The sequence below is a fragment of the Tyto alba genome, unplaced genomic scaffold, assembly GCF_018691265.1.
Source record: "Tyto alba isolate M040663 unplaced genomic scaffold, T.alba_DEE_v4.0 Super-Scaffold_22, whole genome shotgun sequence".
Taxonomy (NCBI): domain Eukaryota; kingdom Metazoa; phylum Chordata; class Aves; order Strigiformes; family Tytonidae; genus Tyto; species Tyto alba.
The window spans coordinates 33,781,694-33,801,274 of NW_024881296.1; the positions used below are offsets into that span (position 1 = coordinate 33,781,694).

General features: G+C 42.6%; 2 protein-coding genes across 11 annotated transcripts in view; both read right to left on the reverse strand.

Annotated features, from left to right (window-relative positions):
• Positions 1-953: 953 nt before the first annotated feature.
• On the reverse strand, positions 954-9,574 carry HINT3 (histidine triad nucleotide binding protein 3). The gene is made up of 5 exons (XM_032998105.2): positions 9,416-9,574; positions 8,579-8,696; positions 7,141-7,210; positions 6,191-6,317; positions 954-4,291 (listed from the first exon to the last, which is right to left on the reverse strand). Exons 1-5 carry the CDS (start codon positions 9,572-9,574, stop codon positions 4,244-4,246), a joined length of 522 nt encoding a protein of 173 aa, XP_032853996.2. The 3' UTR covers positions 954-4,243.
• A 2,097-nt stretch (positions 9,575-11,671) lies between these two features.
• NCOA7 (nuclear receptor coactivator 7) overlaps positions 11,672-19,581 on the reverse strand; it is a 98,217-nt gene continuing 90,307 nt past the window's right edge. For all 10 annotated transcript variants that reach the window (XM_042795623.1, XM_042795624.1, XM_042795621.1 and 7 more), the window contains 5 exons: positions 16,832-16,957; positions 16,192-16,344; positions 15,553-15,648; positions 14,833-14,906; positions 11,672-13,939 (listed from right to left, as the gene is read on the reverse strand). In XM_042795623.1, coding sequence (XP_042651557.1) covers positions 13,804-13,939; positions 14,833-14,906; positions 15,553-15,648; positions 16,192-16,344; positions 16,832-16,957 — 585 coding nt within the window. In that variant the 3' untranslated portion in view covers positions 11,672-13,803. The remainder of the gene's footprint in view (positions 13,940-14,832; positions 14,907-15,552; positions 15,649-16,191; positions 16,345-16,831; positions 16,958-19,581) is intronic.

The window sequence follows — 19,581 nt, forward strand, 5'->3', positions numbered from 1 at the left end:
ATCACTTGAGCACATCTACAAGAGCTTTAAGCACACCTCTGATCAAAACAGATGGAAGCAGAGCAAGCCCTAATGAAATGGTCTTACCCACTATGTAAGCAAATAGAAAAAGCTTGCCCTATCATGATATTTTGAATAAAACCAAGGGTTATTATAAAAAAAAAAAATGCTATAGAGAGATCTTTTTTTCGAACAATTTATGGGGTCAAGTTTCCTACCTGCCAGCTTTAGGTGAGTATCCCCTAAAGAGTGACTGAAATCTGTGTGCCCACGCAATGATTACAAACACCGAGCTGCCAAACTGGATCAGCACACAGGTTGACAAACCCAATCTCCTGCTTCCAGCAATACCCAGTATTTCAAAAGAAGTCTGAAAGATCGATAATACAATTGGACAGCTTGTCTGCTGGTATGCTCCAGAATAAAAACTACTCCTGAAGCCTGTATAGTCACAGATGGATCATATCTAACGCACACAGTCCAATTTAGCTACTGGTTTAGAAGTTTTACAAAATTCTGCTTCCTCATCTGGGATGTGGAGATTAGATTAGCATCTACAGATTAAACAGGAATTTAAACTTTCCAACATGCAACTTTTTTTTTTTTTTTGCAACAGGCACCCATTAGAGTAATTGAAACAGAATTTATTAAACTACTTTACAAAAATTGTAGCATGTGAGATTTTTTTAGTATTACAGATTGTTTGGAGTTGTAAGGAAACTTTGAGCATCTAAAAGTAGCTTTCAGCTCTTCGAATGTCTCCTAAACTTCACTTCTTTGTGGCAGGCTCCCCCAGTGGTCTTTCTTCTTCCACTTGAAGCCTGTGAATTCTGCATCAGTTTTGGACTGTACATTGTATAGGCATTGCCTGTGTTTTGTCTTGTCAAACACTGAGAGCACTTTCAACAGTGCAACAGATGATGCACATTCAGTTTGAAATGACAGCAAGTGAGTTTTTATGCAGCATTTTATTGTTTCCAAGTTTGTCAAATTTCAAATACAATTTTCACTGGTTTGCTCCTATTTTTGTGCTTTTATTTGCAACTCACAGTTAAGAAGACTTCAGAATAGCTTGAGGCGCTCTTGCCAGTTTAATCACATAGAAAATGCTGTCCTTAGTCAAAACACAAAATTTTTAAATTGTACATTTAACAGCATTGTACGTGTATCTGTTCCATCCTTTCAGAGGAGACAGTTAGTACTGCAGCATAAACGCATTATTCTCTGGGTTCACATTAGGTTGGGAGTTTATGTGAAACAATTGAGCAAAAGAGTACAAATAAAGCTTTGTCATTCCTAAACATGCATTCAAAAAAGCAGCTTTTCTCAGGACTGCTAATACTGGATCAAAGAACGACAGAGCCAGAGGCAGTGGCTAAGCAACTTTCCTTTGCTTCTCCAGGCTCTTGGAGAGTAAGAGCTGTTGAGTTCACCCTCCAAGAGTATTCTATTGGTCTTTGCTCACTGGAAAGCTCTACGGATGACTTTGGAAGATTTAAAGTGATGCTATAAAGCTGCTGTAGAAGAGGGTGACATAGTTAATGGGGTCTGCCCACTGCCTCTTCCAGGGGCTAGCCAGTAATTCTGAGACATATTCAAAGGATTAGGATAGGCTTTTCAGAAAGTATTTCGCAGCCTAATTAAAAAAATTATCTGCCGAGTCCAGGAATGCTTGTCAATACAGAAGGAAAATGGAACACAGTTCTATGCTGAAAAACACTAATGAGGTACTGAACATTCATCTCAGTAATTAACGTGGCTCTGCCAAATGCTTCCTTGCTTGAGCTGGTTTGAGGCCTCTCTGTTGCTGTCAAGAGGCAAGTTGAATTCCCCATCTTGCTCATCGGCAGGTTTGGAAGCTAGATTATATCCTGATTTTTACTTTTCCACTCTCACTGTCATTCACAGGACCCTTCTCAAGTGCAAGGTGTAAAAGCTGACCCTTGTGCTTCTGTGTGCATTTGACAACTTACCGGGACTGGCTGGGATGGAGATAATTTTCTCCAGAGCAGCCCGTAAGGTGGCGTGTTTTGTGTTTGTGGCTGACAGTGCTGATAACACACCCGTGTTCTGCCGACTGCTGAGCAGTGCCTGTACAGCGCCAAGGATGTCTCTTTTTCCTGCTGTGCCCCTCCAGTGGGCAAAAAGCTGGGAGGGGGCCACAACCTGCACACCCAGCACCAACTGACCAGCAGCAGAGATATCCCACGCTGTATGTCATGCTCAGCAATAAAAGCTGAGGAGGGGTGGGTTTTCTTTATAGAGGGTGGGAGCAGCCAGTGATACTGGCCTGCTTGTGGGAGGTCATGAGTAATTGATTACCTTTGCATCACATACCTTGTTTTTTTATTTCCTCTTCATTTATTAAACTGTCTGTATCTTGACCCAGGAGATTTCTCACTTTTGTGCTTCCTATTCGCTCTCCCATCCCACTGGGGTCAGGGGTGAAGAGTGAGCAAAGGGCTATCCAGGGTCAACCCCCACATCCAGCTATTCCATTGCACTGGAAGACGATTCAAAGATTTGCGTTTATTCTATTTATTAATGCACTTCGACAATATTTCATGGTGGTAATTTAAATATTAGATGTCACAGTTAAGTACAGTTACATAAATTAATTACAAATCAGAATGCTTACTGAGTATTAACTCTTGAAAGATCTTAATATTCCGATATTTGAGCTGGCTCCCAGTTTTGTGAAACCTCCACTGCACACAAGTAGTCAAAGTTCAGTGGCTTTAATTCACACTCTTCCTACCTAATAGTACAAGTTAAAACCATAAAGAGCTGCAAACCACGTGTGAGTGCCCACTAATAAGAATAACAAGATATTAGAAACAAAGTCTTACAGAAGAGAGAGGTGGAAACTCTTCTGAGCAGAAAATGTTGTTCTTTGTAAGGGTGTAAATTTCCTGAAGTATTGTGTACAGTTTACTGTAAGACTATTAGAATACATCCTACTGCTAAGGCAACAGTGCTGGATCAGTGGAAAACACTGAGATGGCGTTTAGGGAAGATTGCAGGTGCAACAGACCATCATCACCTCAGCTGCATCTAAATGCATCAGCCAAGGACACTTGTTTAGTTAGGCACCAAGAGATACGCTCTGTGAACAGAGAAAATCCACTCCGTGTTTTCTGGAGTTTTAAATTTCCAAATAGCCTGCCTTAATATGGTATTGAAAAACAGAGCGCTAGGGTTACTGATTAGTCCTACAGCAAAGGCAAATGTTCAGCAGGTTCCTTAAGCAACACAACACGTTCCAATTTTGGGCTGAGTTCCTGCTATTCCAAATTAAAATCTGATTGCTATTATGCAAGCCTGCCACTTACTCCCTGCACTAAAGACTTGTTTCACTTATGGCTTCATTTATAAATCAAATTTAGCCAAGACATCAGTAATCTCCAAGGGACTTCCAGTGAGAACAATACCAGAACCATCTAAAAACTTGGATTTTTTTCCTACCATGCAGAAGAGCAGTATATTAAATCTATTCCTTTCTATACTCTTCACATTGTTTTGTAAACATACAATAACCAATTTAAAATTTTGTGCACATAAGAGGGAAACAATCATTAAGTCCAACATACAACCACTTAGACATATATTTAAACTATATTCTGTGTTATATAGCATTATCACATCTTGGGCACCTATTATATTAACATTTATTATGTCACTGTCATGCAAGTAAGACAGGTAATATACTAAAGTGGCTTAACACCAGAAAGTTAGTAGTGTACTTTCAGCAATGTACTTACTAAGTAACATATCATATTAATACAGATGGAAATTTAAGTGTTTTAAATGTTACTTGCAATCCCAGAACAATGCATCTTTGAAATAAAAGCTTGATTCTGCAACAAATATTCCCTTTGGTACCATGTACCTGCTGTTAGTAGCAACTTGTTGCCTTAGTTGCAATACGTTCTGCTGCTATTCCTTGCCTTTTACTAGCAAAAGTTCTTTGCACATGTACATGTGTGTGTTATGTATGTATATATATACAAACACTAATTTAACTAAACTATAATTAAAATACCTCACCTTATTGTCAGAGAAGTATACAGACTCAAGTATTCAAATAGGAGAATTAGGTTGGCAGCTACAAATTCTGTGTGTTTTTCCTCATAAGGATCTAAAGCTTTTTTTATCCTGGTATATTATTGGCAACATCAAACTGTACAGCCTTAAATCAGAGTTGAAAGACAAACTGGCTAGCAACACAAGGCTAAAAGTGCTTTCAACTGGCAGCATTTTCATTTTGCAGTCGCTCAATCAGTTGTTCAGCCTATGAAAGAGAGAAAGCAATGCATTAACTACAGTGTGGACCTTCAGTTTACTGAAAATTCCATTTAAAAAACAGTGACACTGGCAGAGCATTTGCTTTTCATTATTACGAAGCATACAACAGAAGCAGAATACAATAACTGCTTTAAACACCAGACTCTTTTTCACAGTTTCCAAATTCCTACTAGGTGATCAGAAAAGGAAACCTAACCTATGAAACTCAGAGGATGTTTGAGCAAATAAATAGCAGCTAAAGCAGTATGGTTTTAAAGACCTCAGAAGACAGCAGTGCTCAGAACCACCAAGCTGTAAGACGTGGAACTCTTTGGGAGATGCTTCAGAACAGTGTGTTGTGGCCTCTCATCACCCGACCAGCTCCACACAGCTACATACGCTGCATTCACGTATGTGCTTCATGTCAGGAGATGTGCATCCATGCTCACACGTACTTTTCTTATCATATGGCCATTTATGCATCCAGTGCATAACTGGGACAGCTGCATTTTGTATGTGTAACAGCAGCAGCCCACAGAGCCCTCAGAAAGGCTCCGGGCAGAAGGAAGCCTGCCAGCGTTGTTCTGGCAGGCCAAACTGGGCACAGGGAGACTAACAGGAGCACTTCTGAAATAAATCAGTTTACTGTCAGCCTTTTTTTTGCCAGTCCCACTGAATAAATCTTATTTTGAACTAGTACTTGAGGTTTTATTAAGAACTCCAAAGGAACCATGTTAAAAATTTGGCATGTCTTAAACACACAGAGTAAAAATGCCATCAGCTACTTAGGGTAGGAATAACTTAACAGAAGTTAAGTAGCTGTTGCAGTTTATTTGCAAATAAAGCTAGACAAAGGATGAAGCAACTGAAAATTAAGTTACCTGAATCTTGTTTTGTATTCTTAACCAAATATCACATTCAAACCATTAAAAAAAAAAAAAAAAACCTAAACAAAACAACACCCCAAAACAACTCAAGAACATTTTCCAACTTGACAAGAAAGCAAATTATCTTTTGAAGTGCATTCATATTGGATAACCAAACTTGCTACAGATTTCCCTAAGCTAATCCAAGATAGCAAGCAGTAAAACTACACAGCTATAACTTATTTGAGGACCAAATATCTGTGTGACGCTCTACAGTACAGCAGAGGCACACTGACTTTTTTCAAGCTAGGTGAGATCTCCTGCAAGGTACCACTGTGAAAAAGCGGAGTTTTTTCTCTTTAAGAGGCTGTCTGTATTCTTTAGATGAGACAGACCTTTTTAAGCACCTTATTTTGGGGCTGCACAATGGCAGCAGGATGCTGCGGCTACGTTGCAAGGACAGGTTCTTTGCTGTGTTGAAGCAGTGAGAGTAAGCTTTAGCCCTCGAGAGGGATTTTCAAAGAGTGATTTAGTCAGTGCCAGTTCAATCTCATTGCTTATCTCTACTGACATAAATCAGTACAAACAACAGTTTTGTAAAGCTGACACTTGTGTTAGTCTAAAGATGACAAGATGACAAAAACCATGTGAAATGACAGAAGCAATCATTAGGTGGACGTGTTTTTCACCTCAGTTGGATGAACCAGGGTATGTACAGTACAGTCCATCCCATTTGAATATATCATTTTAAATTAAAGAACAAATACAAAGTGTCCTCAGAAACACATCACATTAACCTCAGCTACACATTAGACCCAGAACTACCGTACAGTTTGCTGTTGATGTTATTGGCACTCCATTCCCTTTAGTAAGCATTAAGGTTTTTACCATTATGTTTTCTCAAATAGTTAACGCAATATATACCTAATTATTAATTACAGTAATGACAAAAATAATTGCTCAAAGAATTTTTAGAAAGACATCACATTTTCAGCTTTCAATTGAAAACCTACCAAGAAGCTCATCTGCATTACACTTACCGTGATAAACCAGTAGGAATTGATTCTGTAAATGAGTCTGGATAAGAATCCTAGCTGACTGGCTGGGGCCAGGACGTGAAGATGCAAGTGGGATATTGAGCAGAATGGAGGCCAGTGAAAACCCATTCTTCAGAAAAGGAAAACAAGTGAAAAATACTGATGCTGTTAATTCAGGAAGAAGTGGAACATCGCAAGTTATTTAACATGATCAACCGAATTAGTAACCCGACTCATTGCATTTTCCTTGTACATAAAGGCAGGAACAAAAGTATGTCCTTTCCTTTAATTATGCACTCGGGGAACCCTTCAAAAGCTCATTAAATTCCTTCTTCACATCTCTGTATTTAGTATACATTTTGTTAAAAAGGGGGATTTGAAAAATACAATGTATCTTAAATGCATTATATCTAGTTTTCAGCTGGAAGGCCACCTGTCACTAGATGACTGTAGTTTTTACCTATTCTCATCATGAAGGCCAAGCTTGCTATACTCTACACTATTTAAATTACATTACAATTTACTTTGGCTATCAAAGGCACTGGTTTAAACTAAAGGGTGCAAGCACTGAAATCAGGTATGACTGAAAAGCAAGGCAGTGCCCTGCTTAAACAGGACAAAGGTTACCTCTCTTCTGGAATCTAGGAGTTAAAACATATTTTCAGCAAGTAATTATAGAGCAGCCTTTTAGATAAGTTGTTTGAAGTATCCTCCCTAACCCAAGATGTGGTCAAGAAAGAATCTCAGAGTTGGAAAGCAATCTGTGCTGGAAATGAATCAGAAGAAAAGAGTTTATATTCAATGCCAGCACATTCTACCTGAGAAGTCATGTGATAAGTGAATAAAGACTCGATTTCTTCAATAAATCATACTGCAGTTGTTGCCACCATCTCTAAAATACTTTGAAAAGTAAAAAACATACTCAGTAAACAGAGAAGGTTTCCATTACATACCTTACATTAGTCAAGTCACTAAAATTATTTTTCTGGAGAACAGCTTTTCCAACTTCCATCATTCTCTTCACTATTAAACACAAATAAATTTCATTCAATGTTTAAGGAGTATTTTACACATCATATGCCATCAAGTAACTTAAAAAAGGTATTCTTCAGAATATTAACTTCAACAGACTGATTACACGGAGATCACAAACACAGGTTTTTCAAAATACAAGTACTGTAACTACTCATAATCAAACAAAGATTGTCAAGACAGTGTTGTGCAATGATTGACATGAAAATTGCCACCATTACCAATGTCCACACTGATGATGCTTTTAAGTGTTTTATTATTCTAAGAACTTTGGCCGAGGCCAAGGTATCACCACATCCTTATAAAAAAACCCAACAAATACTGATTGGTCAAAATGATGACATTTACACTAATTCCAGTGTTACATCTCTACACAGCTACAGGACTTTGATCTCTAGGTCCTTGCCGCCTGGCATAAATTAGGAAGTTTCAGAGATGGTACACAAGTTTTAATCAAAATACAATAAAACTGTCAGTCCTACTTATTACTAGGACAAAGTTTCATTACTGTATCACTGAGAAAAGAAGCAACCCTAACACAAAAACTCAAGGCAAAAGTCTAAGGAATTGTCTTGAAGCCAGACACATATAGAAGTTGTTTCTAAACACAGGGTAGTTTTTTCCAGAAGAGAAGTACAGCGACGCAAGATTTGAAACACACAGCTGTAACTCTCTTCTTGCATCTCCTGTACATTTCCCTAAGGTGGAATCTCTTCATGCATGTATGGCTGTAGTTTCTTCTGTTACTCAACACACTTAGCTAGGCATTTCTTGTGAAATAAATTCCAGGACAATACTTTCTTAAGGAAAAAAAAAAAAAAAAAAAAAGCCTATTAACAATAAATCGTAGCTTCAATATTTTAGAATTTTATTTTTTCAAGAATTACTGAAGTTTATTGTAACACCGTTTCCCTCTTCTCTCACTCCCTTTTTTTCTGGAAAATAATGTAGCACTTTTATTAAAATATACATTTAATAAAATTCTTCTATAATTCTTCATAATTTAGAATTGCATATATACCTAGGTAAATGCAATGAAACAGCACATAAACACTTTAAAAATAAAGTTGCGATTCCAACAAAGTGCAGAGGCATCTATACTCCATGCAAACAAAACAGATTTCATGCACTAGTGCAATGGGTTTTTTAGCATTGAACAAAACAAACGTGCTATTCTAGACTAGCACATGGAAGTCCCCAGGAAGGGCAAGTCCCTGCTTACACTCACTCATACCATCTATTTCCACGCTCACATCCTCAACCAAATAGTGCTCGAAGGTGTAATTTAGCTGACAGCACACTATTTAAGGCAGTACAAAATTATTTTCCTCTAGGTTAAACACACACTTACAGCCTTACCTATGGGTATGTGTTCTGTCTTCAGGGTTTTGCAGTTCCCCATGTGCTCCACCGGCACCACCAAATAGTGGTGGGGGGCACTAGGTCTGATATCTCTAAAGCAAACAAGGTCTTCATACTAAAAAAGGATGTAAACGTATTAAATTGATTAGGACGAGGGTACTGGCCAAGAGTAGGTAACAAAGTTCATCTTCCCCCTGTCAAGGTAATACTTAGTATTATATTTGAAGTAACTAGCAAAAATCTTGAAATTTTTTGAGCCAGCCTGCAGAAAGACTTGCGAGCACGATTCGTGCCCTCCGTTGAGCTGCAGCCAGGATTCCTCGGTGCCAGCTTTAAGGATCCTGGCAGCTGTGCCAACACGTACAGATGGCATCTTCCCCCTGACCCATGTTCCGACCCCCCCTCCCCAGAAGAGCTGAGGGCCCTTAAGACCACCCCGAGCCCGCCGAGCCTCTCCAAGCGCCAGCCTTACCGGGACGGAGGGCTGGCACCGGGCGGCCGACAAACGCACGGCTTCAGGGTTCGATCTCCCGCTCCCAAATTCACACGCAAATACACCCCCCACACCCCCGCCGGGTCCCTCTCTGCTCCCCCGGGAGCGCTGCCCCCTCTGCAGGCCGCGGGGCCCAGCACCGCCCGCACCAGCACGGCGGCAGACACCGCCTGCCGCCTCGTCAAACACCGGCGACGTCCACCCGCCCCCCCGGCCCAGGCCACCCAAATCCGCTCTCCCCCCCGCCGCCAGCGGGGCGCCGGCCGGGCCCGCCCCTGCGGGGGAGCGCGGCGGCGGCGAGAGGCGGGAGCGGGACACGGCGGCCGGCGCCCCTCACCCACCTGGCAGGGGAGCAGCGCCGTGCCCGGCTCCTCCCGGCGGGCGATCCTGCAGAACACGCACTTGCCATCGTAGCCACCGCCGCCGCCGCCGTTCCCCTCGGTTTCCCGCCCCTCGGTCGCCGCCGCCGCCGCCGCCGCCGCCGCCCCCTCCCCCGCCATGGCCCCGGCCCCTCCGCCGGCGCCGCGCGCGCCCCCTGCCGGCGCTTGGCTGCGGAGGAGGGGAAAGGTGGGGGGGGGGGGAGCGGGGGGGGCGGTGCCCTCACGCGCTCGTCGCCCGCCACCAATGGCGAGGCGCCCCAGCAAGGGACCGCCCACCGGCCCGCGCCCCGCCCCCTCCGCGCCGCCAGGGGGCGCGCGCGGGCCGCGGTGGCGCGTGTGTGTGTGTGTGTGTGTGGGGGGCGGTTGGCGCGGAAGGCAGCGCGGCCGCGGAGCTTGCCTCCTCTGAGGGGGACGGGCACGAACTCCCACCTAAACCCTGGGTTTGGTTTGCTTTTTTGCTTTTTTTTTTTTTTTTTAATGAAGCCTGTCAGAGCTCACGCGGGAACGGAGGCCGCTTTGGCTCCGCCGCCGGCAGGGGCAGGGCCCGCCCCGCGGGGGAAGGGCGGGGTTCCCTTCGTGCTCTGAAGCGAAACTGCAGCCGCCGACGGAGTTAAACCCCTGAGGCATCCGTAAAAAGAGATGAAGTCTGCTCACAGTAAGTTTCACTAAAAAAAAAGGTGCAAACGGGGAGTAAAATTAAGTGAACGCTTTCCGAGCGCATTCAGGTCATAGGATCACAGAACGGTTTGTGTTGAAGGGACCTTAAAGACCACCTAGTTCCAACCCCCCTGCCCCGGGCAGGGCCCCCTTCCCCCAGCCCAGGGGGCTCCCAGCCCCGTCCAACCTGGCCCTGAACCCTTCCAGGGAGGGGGCAGCCACAGCCTCTCTGTGCCAGGGTCTCACCACCCTCATTGTATGAGCTGCTTCCAAAGCTAACTGAGGATATTTCTAAATGGTAGCTAACCGTCAATTATCTAAAAATGCATTCTTGATCATTTGTCTTTTAAATCACTTGCACTGTTCATTAGATTTTAGTTGCAGAGCGGCAGAATCCCTGGCCACAGAATTGCAATGTTTATGTTCTTCGTGCAGCCCCAGTAGCACAAAGCGCTTGTCCCACTGACGACAGGCCGCAGTGTTTAAAGAGGGAACGAGTTGCAAAATTTAGAATGAGGTTTCCCAAAAATGTGTTTCTTTCAGAGCAAGCAAGCTGTGCTTGTACAAATAGGACACGGTTTGCTGTTCTACCTGAAGCAGCTCACTTGTAATGCGCTGACCAGCTCATTTTCTCTGCTGTAAACCGGGCAAGTGAAATCTTGAGTTTGTTTACACGTGAGGGTTATTCCGAAAGTAACTGGGTTTTACTTTGCTCTAAAGCCACCTTTGTACAAAACAGCCAGTGCAAAAACTGTACTGAAACCAGCACCAAATCAAACATCTGCACGTACCTGGGTACTTACAAGCCTTACTGTGAATAAGCATTTCAACACTGTACTGAATCCAAAATATTTATGCGAGTACCACTAAAGTACATACACTTCATGTTGCAAGAACAAACTTTTGTTCTCCAAGAGAAAAATGACTAGCAACCTTAATTTTTCCTACTTTACATTAAGAAAATTCTCACTGCCATTTCACTCAAAGCAAGGTTCACAGGTAGCATACTTGTTCTGTTTCATGCGTAGTCACAGTTTGTTTTTCCTTAATGCCACCTCTATACCAAAAAAAAACAGTAAAAGCCAAGAACCAAGCACCTTTAAGACATTGCGTGCCTTTGTGTCTTGCTTGGCAAGAAATAAAAATACATGAACAGTTAGCAATATAAAAAAGGGTGCATACAGAAATTATGTAAATGGACTTTGACTTCTGGGAACAGGTTGGTCAAAAAAGATGAGGGAACAGATGCCATTCACTACAGCTGAGAGAAGCAACAAGAACTACTAGGTTAACTGCTTAACTGTTTACTGGTATTAGCGCTTTGTCAGTCTGTCCCTGAGTAAACTCAAAACACAAGTCTGTTTTAGGAGATGCAATACCATACTAAAAAAAAACAACCAAACCCCAAATCTCCAATCCCATTAGCCATGTTTCTAAAACATTATATTGCTGCAATTCTCTTTTTGAGGGGTATTTGTCAACATAACCTGTAACTTAAGCTTCATCTTTTAATCTTTAAAATGTACTAAAGTTTGTGAATAAAAAAACATCTGAAAGAAGTTTCTGAATGCATAAATTCCTTTATTGAAAATATTGTGATAGCACTGCATTACATATATTCAATATTCATAGTTTCAAGGGTCACAGAATTTTGATTGAACAACACTGTTTTGAATATAGACCACAGCGTTTAGATATGCTCTGACAAGGATAATATAATGGAGTAAGTTGTAGGTAGCAGTAGTGAAATGTATGTAAAATGTTGAACTTGGCTGATTTGGGTTGTGGGTTTTTTTAACTATTAAGTAGTCTGCCATCATTTAGAAGAGCAAACAGGATTAGATATTCCTGGTATTTTCAAAGCATTATGCTGTTAGCTACTTCCAAAATATTTTACAGCATTACCAATTTATTTATGGCTGTAGTAGACCACATAGAAGGGAAGTGTGAAAAGCTCACGTGCAGTGTGTTACAGGCTTACTGTATATAGCATTGGGTTTAGACTGTGAAATTTCTGTGCAGGATTAAGATTTAGTAATGCTTTTGAAAGGAAACCACTTTGCTTTCTTTTTTTTTTTTTTTCTTTTTTTTTTTTTTTTTTTTTTAATCTATTGAAAAAGGGAGGAGCAGTAACTAAATTGAGTTGTATATTACTCTGTTTCTCATATTCCAAAATTAGGCTGTACTGTTTTAACGCGTGGAAGCAGACTACTGTTTCTAAAACCTGCCTTTCTCAGGACAATGGCACATTCAAGTCTAAGGGCAAGACAGCATCCTAATGTTGGTCAGGCCTGGATTGTGTAAACAAAACCACAGCTTAATGGGAAAGCAGAATTCCTTAGCAAACAATGAAGACTGCCAGTCCTCTGTCACACTCTCCCTATTTACTGAAATTTTAATTTTGTAACATTCAGTCTTTTATCTTCAGAGTTGTCGGGGGGGATGATCTGATTATTTAAAGAAAAACAAGAATATTTAGTTGCCTGTCAAATCCTAAACCAGCCCGTTGTTTTAAGTCTTTCTTGGGAAAGAAATCATATATATGATTACTAAGAAAACAAGTATTACACTAACATGACCTGGGCTTGTTAGGGAAATAGTATTCTTCTCTAAACCACAATTATATTTTCTCCTTAACTAATTCTTCAATTTGTAGAGAAATGGTCATAGAAGCACAGTGGGTGGCTTATTTTGAATCAGTTGGTGGTGATACAGAAAAACAATCCTCTCTTAGAAATAAATGTCCTTCGTAAACAGTCAAGTAATACTAGGGCAGATGCTCAGAGCATGCTGTCCCCATTCTGTTGACTGCAACAGAGCTGATACAGTCTATACCAGATGGCAGTTTGCCCAGTGTCTCCATACACTGCCAAAATAATAATCTATTAGCAGGAATGTGGCAGCAGAGTTAATAAGAAGCACTATCCACCTTCTCCTTCTTCCCAGAAAAAAAAAAACCAAAACAGAATTATGCACTCGTGTTTCTGCCAGAAAACAAACCCTCTAATTAGGGTAAAATGAAACCCAAATCTCATTTACAAAATAAAAATATAAAAATTAACTTCAAAAATCAAATAAATTGATCCAGAATAAACAACAGTGCATAAGAAACCTACATGAACAATTATTATTTATCAAATTGAGATTTGAAACATTTAAAGAAAAAACTCATAGCTAATACATTTACAAAAAAAATCTGCTATACAATAATAATAAATAAAAAGATTTTATAAACATGTTCCCTTAAGTGCTGTGTACACCTATTTCTGATTCTTTTCCATGGCAAACAGTATGCTGTAGATTTTGGTTAAGTAACCTTTTATTTTTGGTTAGCATTTGTACATTGAACATAAATACACACGGAATGTACTAGATAGTTATAGTTTTCCCACAGTATCTCCTTCACAGTTACAGAAAAAGTTTTCAACTTATACACCATGAATGTTTTCATAAGCATCAAATCTTCGATGGAGAAGTGTTGGAGGAGGAAGTAAAAAACACTTCAGACTGATCTCTTACTGCCTCTCAAAACCAGCTCTTGTTTTTTCTTGGGTTGGTTGGTTGGGGTGTTTTTGTGTGGTCATGCTCTGGTACAAACTTGAAGAAAAAGCGTGTAACATTGTGAGGCAGCCTGCACCTTCTAGTTAGCTTTTAAGTGCCTAATGGATCCAGTCCTTAAGGCAGTCAGTATTTCATTCAAATGTCCATACTTCTACATCTTGTATTATGAAATCTTCTTTCTTAGATAAGATGTCATTATTGAAGGTGCTGCAGGAGTTGCTTCGCCCGTGATACAAATCTGCATCTAACCATAACCCAAACCGGCCACTAAAAGGAAATACACAACAAATTTCAGGTTATATATAATAGTAGAAATACTGGAAGCTGTAGAAACAACCAGAGGAGTGATACAGAGGGATCCAGGCAGTTGAGGCCCTCTTAGATTGAACATGAAGAGCTCAGCTCTGGCAAGGTGCTTGCCAAGAAGCTTGCGGAGCAGCCCCCTCAGTTTTGTTTGTGCCCACCAGTGGGGCTGAGCGTGGGGCCCAGCGTGTGCCCGCAGCCCCCCGGGCCATTCGGCTGTCCGCACCGCCAGCTGTGGCTGACACCGATACCAGGGCACCTTCCACGGCTGTTTGGATGTGGACATGGCCCCTTCTGGTTTAGGCAGAGGAGGAGGAGGGGTGTTTATACACTCCCGATGCAAACCATGCCCAGGTGTCCCGTGGTGCAGCCTGCAGTCGGCTTTAGTCAGTGGCATTGCCTTAGCCCTCGATTTCATACCCACTGGCCTTTGAAACTTAGGACCCGATTAAGCACTGTCTCTATCCTTCCTCTGTGTACAGAGTAATGACAGTTTAGTAAGGATCACATGAGAAACCTTAGAAGCTGGTGGCAAAACTGCCATCAGAGATTATCTTCCAGTGGTAAACCTCTTCAGCCATGAGATATGTAGCTACACAAAACATCTGGGGTTTTCCTAGCTAAAAAAAAAAAAAAAAAACAACAACAAACCCAACTCGTCTAACATCAGTCACTCTCTTTAAGCAATAGCAATTGCTCTGGGTCTATAACAGAAACCAAATTGATAAGGTACCTGCCCTAAACAGTTTGCTAAATTTGAGTTCAGCCATTTTTCTAAATAGTTTTTCTTCCAACTACCATTGTTACTGTTCTCATTAAAAAAAGTTAGCTATATGATTTGAAAACCATTCACTCACCCTCCACCTCCGAGCTCCAGAGAGCTGGTGTCTCCATTGATGAAGTAGGTGTTCTCTCCACTCCATTTGAATACCTGAGAAGGGGAAAAAAACAAAACAAATATATTTGGGCTGTGAGGATTCTTGTACTCTAAAACTGCTGGGGACTGACTCTCAGTGGGTGCTTTTCAGTGTGGTCACATTTTATTTTCTTTTTTCCCTCAAAGGACAGGAAGAAGAGGTAACAGGTAGAAAGTAAAGGAACAATGCATATTTAAAGCTGTGAACAAGGCACCCTTATCATTCTTAAAATTCTGCTTGCGTCTCTAAATCAACAGACGTTCTGTTAAAAAGGAACAATGTGTTCAATATTGAACAATGCATAAGCCATGTACATTAAAGGGTATTTCAGTAGCGCTTATCTCTGGTTTGTTGTTTGTGATCCTAAGCACACGTGAAATTATACCCTAATTCTTGATATCACTGCCTTCCAAGGTGAGTCTTTGACAGTCCATGCCTTACTCCTCCTTACTTCCTCCCTTCAATCCACCTAAAACCCTCTTCTCACCCTTACAGACCGTCCTCTTGGCACTGCAGATAATTACAGCCTCTTTCACTTAAAGTATCACATTGAAGCCAGCACATCTTCTAAACTCAAATTTGCTGTCTTCATAAAAATCTCATAACTGTTTCCGAAGTGGGACCCAAAAATCTTATTTGAGAAAGTGAACATGCACTTACCTTGAAATTTGGACTGAATGTGTAGAGAAATGTTTCACCAGTGCCATAGTAATGGTCACTAAACCTGAAGGGATGTGTCGCATACGCTCCAAATATCTGTCAGAATAAAATGATTAAACTACTTCTGAGAACAGTGCAAAATTAAAGAGAAAAACCACCAAACATTTCAGAATACTTCCTAAAGAACAACTCAGCTGGTGTTTCATGTTAGAACCACCAACTAGTAAAGTACATCAGATGAGCAAGTACTGCTGCACATCCTTTGTATCCTGCAAGTTAAAAGCCAGATGACAACAATGGCAGCAGGAATGCCCACTCCTGGAGCTGCCAAAGTACTAGACCTCCACGGGGGCTTTATTTGTGACAGCTCGTTAACTGAGATATCTAAGGAAGATACTTCCATGGACACTATTAAAAGGAGCACTCATTGCAATTACGAAGCTGGGGGAGTATTTCTATTAGTGCTGATATACTTTCTTGCCTGTAAGTTTTGTTTAAACAGTAGAAAATATGGAAGGAAAACCACCAGTGTCTTACTTCGGTATGATGTCACTTCACGGCACGACTAGCACTTCATAATGATCACTTTTTATAATGTTGCCCTTTCAGCCCCACTGCCGCAGAACACGGACTCCTTACCTGGTTGTCCATATCCTTGATGACAAGGAGAACGGGATTGTCGAGAGATGCCGATTTGCGGTACAGAGTCTTCAGGCTAGTCCCGTGCTCCAGTGTGCTGTATGCAAGCCGCCAGGGATATCCCTGCACTCGTGCGGGCAAGCACCGGGCAAGCTGGGCAATGAACCGGGGGGGAAATGGTTACATATTCAACAGGTTGGGTCACAGGTGGTACCCCAAACTATTCCCTTTCTGCATGGGATTCTGAGCCAAAAAAAAAAAACGGCTGTCAAGGGGCCAGCTGATGCCAGCAGCTTCACATCCCCACCACAGGCATGTGGCCTTGTACTCAGAGCCCAACTGTCTGCATTCCCATCACCTGTGAAAGGATTGCCAAACTGGCACCCCCTCTCCAAGCACTGAAAGAGTTGCTACTTCTCAGTATCACAACTCAAACTCCAGAGTTGCAAAACATAAGAATAAGCTTTCCAGGTGAGCCAGTGCTGCAGAAGACAGGACCCTGCACAAGGACGCTCCAACATACTAAGTACTTTCCAAAGTCTTAAAAAGCATTGGTATTGCCTCCAGAGACAGAATGTCCCATGCTCGGCAGGGACAGCACCACAGCTAACAAGGGAACTTGGGGTTTTTCTAACCATACCTGCTCTATGTGCATGTTCTCCAGGAGAGCGCTGTGATGCTTTAAGACAGGCAAAGTATCATCATCTTCTTCTTCATAGTAGCTGCAAACGCTCTTTCGTCGTTTTGCTTCTTCTACAGTAATAATCTGAGGCAAGAGAACAAGTGTCCAAACTAAAGCATAGCTCTTACACTATCAATGCTCTGTTGAAACAAATTAATTTAAAACATACTCCTTGGCTGTGACACTGTGTGGAGAAAAGCTGTGGTATGGGATGGTTCTATCAAGCACAGGCAGCCTTAACCAAATGGGGAAAATCTTAACTGACAAGGTGTCTTTGAGACAGCACGGCCAGAAATTCTTCATGCCTTGGTGGCCTCCCACAGCTGTAGAGTTCTTTGGGAGTAATAAACACTGAGGTAACCAGGTGACATCATGTGGTCAGTCTCACACATACTTGGTCCCAAGTCAGCAGGCTGAAGTGTACCTACTTCTGCGGCACACTACGTGCATCTGAACTGGATGTCTTGTGGGAGTCTGAGGAAGACACAGAAGCTTCTCATTTTTTGTCTCATGCAGCTAGGTGAGTACATAAATTATTTTTTTCAGGTGCAAACGCATGAGAAAATGAAAAAGTTTAAAATTTTACTTCTTTTGATTAAAACAACAGCTTTTTCCTGATTGTCTTCACTGACTCATACATGGTTTTGTGTATACAAACGGAAACAGAATGTATATAGCAAAGTAAAAATGTAAATCAACTGGAACAGGTAATTCGAAGTTGTGTCCTGCAGGAAAAGCACTAAGTAACATTCTGAGCATCCAGTTTAAGTACTTTCTTGAAAATACTCATTTTTAGAGACATGGTTTTATAAAGTAAATTCTTAGTTGAAAATGGTCAAACAGCTGTTTGGACACTTCTATTTATTCCTTTGCTTAAGAGTTTATAAAGAGAACACACTGTAGTATTTTAAAAGGTGAGGCCATATAAATATTTGTAATATCAGATTTGAATTTGCTTACAAAATGAAGCCTAGACTTCTCTCCAGCAACTACAGGTAAGCCACACTACCTTTTCCCAGAAAGCTGGAAACGAGAATGTGAGTCCGTACACTTAATGCTTGTCTGTAAAAGGACTCAACAGCCTACGAGGTGCTGAGAGAGATGGGGACAAACTCTGAACCCCACGGGGCACATACAGCGAATAGGAGCCCAAACGTGGCCCGGGGCAGGAGCTCCCAGGCCGGCAGCACCCACGGCGCCTGGAGCTCACCGCAGAGCTGGGGACGCTGCCTCGCCCCTCGGCCGCAGCGGTCTGGGCGTCCTGGCTCCCGCCGAGCTGCTGCTGGGGTGCTCGGCCTCCCGGCTGGCAGTGAGCATCGTCCGGCACGGCTGGGAAGCTGCTAACCCTTCAGGGCAGCTGGGGGTGCCTAGCGAGCAACACAGCAGTGGGAGGTGAGATGAGGCACGCTGTGCCCAGCAGCAGGCTTCAGCTGGGGCTCAGTGCCACCATGGCAAACGGGGAGGAACAGCAAGAGCTCCGGGGCAGGGCCGATGATAAAGAAAAGGGGAAGCAAGGAGGTCTAACTACAAAACAAACGGGAAAGCCTTGAACCTCTTTCCTTCCATAAGCAGACCACCACAAAGGGCTTCTCTCGGAGCAGGGACCTCAAGATGTAGCGGCAGAGCACGCTGCGCCGCTGCCACACACCTCCCTGCAACTACGGCTTCCGAGAGACTTTCGCGTTACACATGGGTAGAGCTTTGCATAACTCCTCCGTGCCTTCACAACTGCTGCTTGAACTTGCAGAAGCTGTCAACAGTTGAGACAGTTGCCAAGAAGTGCCTGGAGGTCCTACACACACCTGGCCCACAGGCGAGAAAGCAAACGTGCTGGGCTGCCTCCAAGTGCAGATTTAACCACACCACAAAGCACGGGAGCAGCTTTTCGTGAAGACCAGGACTGGTGAGGAGTCTGCTGTGGGTAGGACAAAGCCCTGATACCCTCAGTCACACCTAGCATCTCCAGGGGGGATGTGAGCAACGTGTCCGTGGCACAGGCTCGTGTCCAGCCCCTAATTCACCTGGAGCTGAGCCCAGGGGAGCGACCCTGAGCAGGGCAGCTGGGTGCTGGCACTCTGACGCGCACAGCGGGGTTAGGAGAGGAGGGCAAAATCCAGCCTGCAGAACCAGCGTCACTTCGTGCCCCCGTGCACCCAGGCAGTACGGGTATTCCTGCTGGCTATACTGGAAAAGCGGTACAGCTGCATCCTGCCCCTCCAGCTCAGGATCAGTGGGATCTAAGTCCTGGGTCTTCTGAGACTGGAGAGAATCCTGTGATGGAAAAATTTTTCGTATGGCCAATTTCAGGGAATGTTTGCACTGCAAAATTAAGGTAAATTTTTTAAAAACTAACAAACTACTAAAGGAAAATGGTATTTCTGTTTTTATCCTTGTTCTTTTTCCACCTCCTGAATGGCTTTCCTTCGCTCCTCATCTCCTAGGCCATTATTTTATTTTACAACTATTTTTTTTTTTTTAAATGAACACCTTTTTCATCTTAAATCAAAGGTACTCCACTCCTCTCTTGAAGACTATTTTCTAGGAATAGTCTCCCCCCCAGGAGGGGGGCTAAAGTGTCACGGTAAATCAACCAGCAACACGTATCTAGCAAAAGATAACCAAACTCAGACACATAACAAACTCACAGAAAAATCTGTTAATACAGCTGTATGTTGCAAACCAACTCCAGTGACAGACAAGCCCCCCCT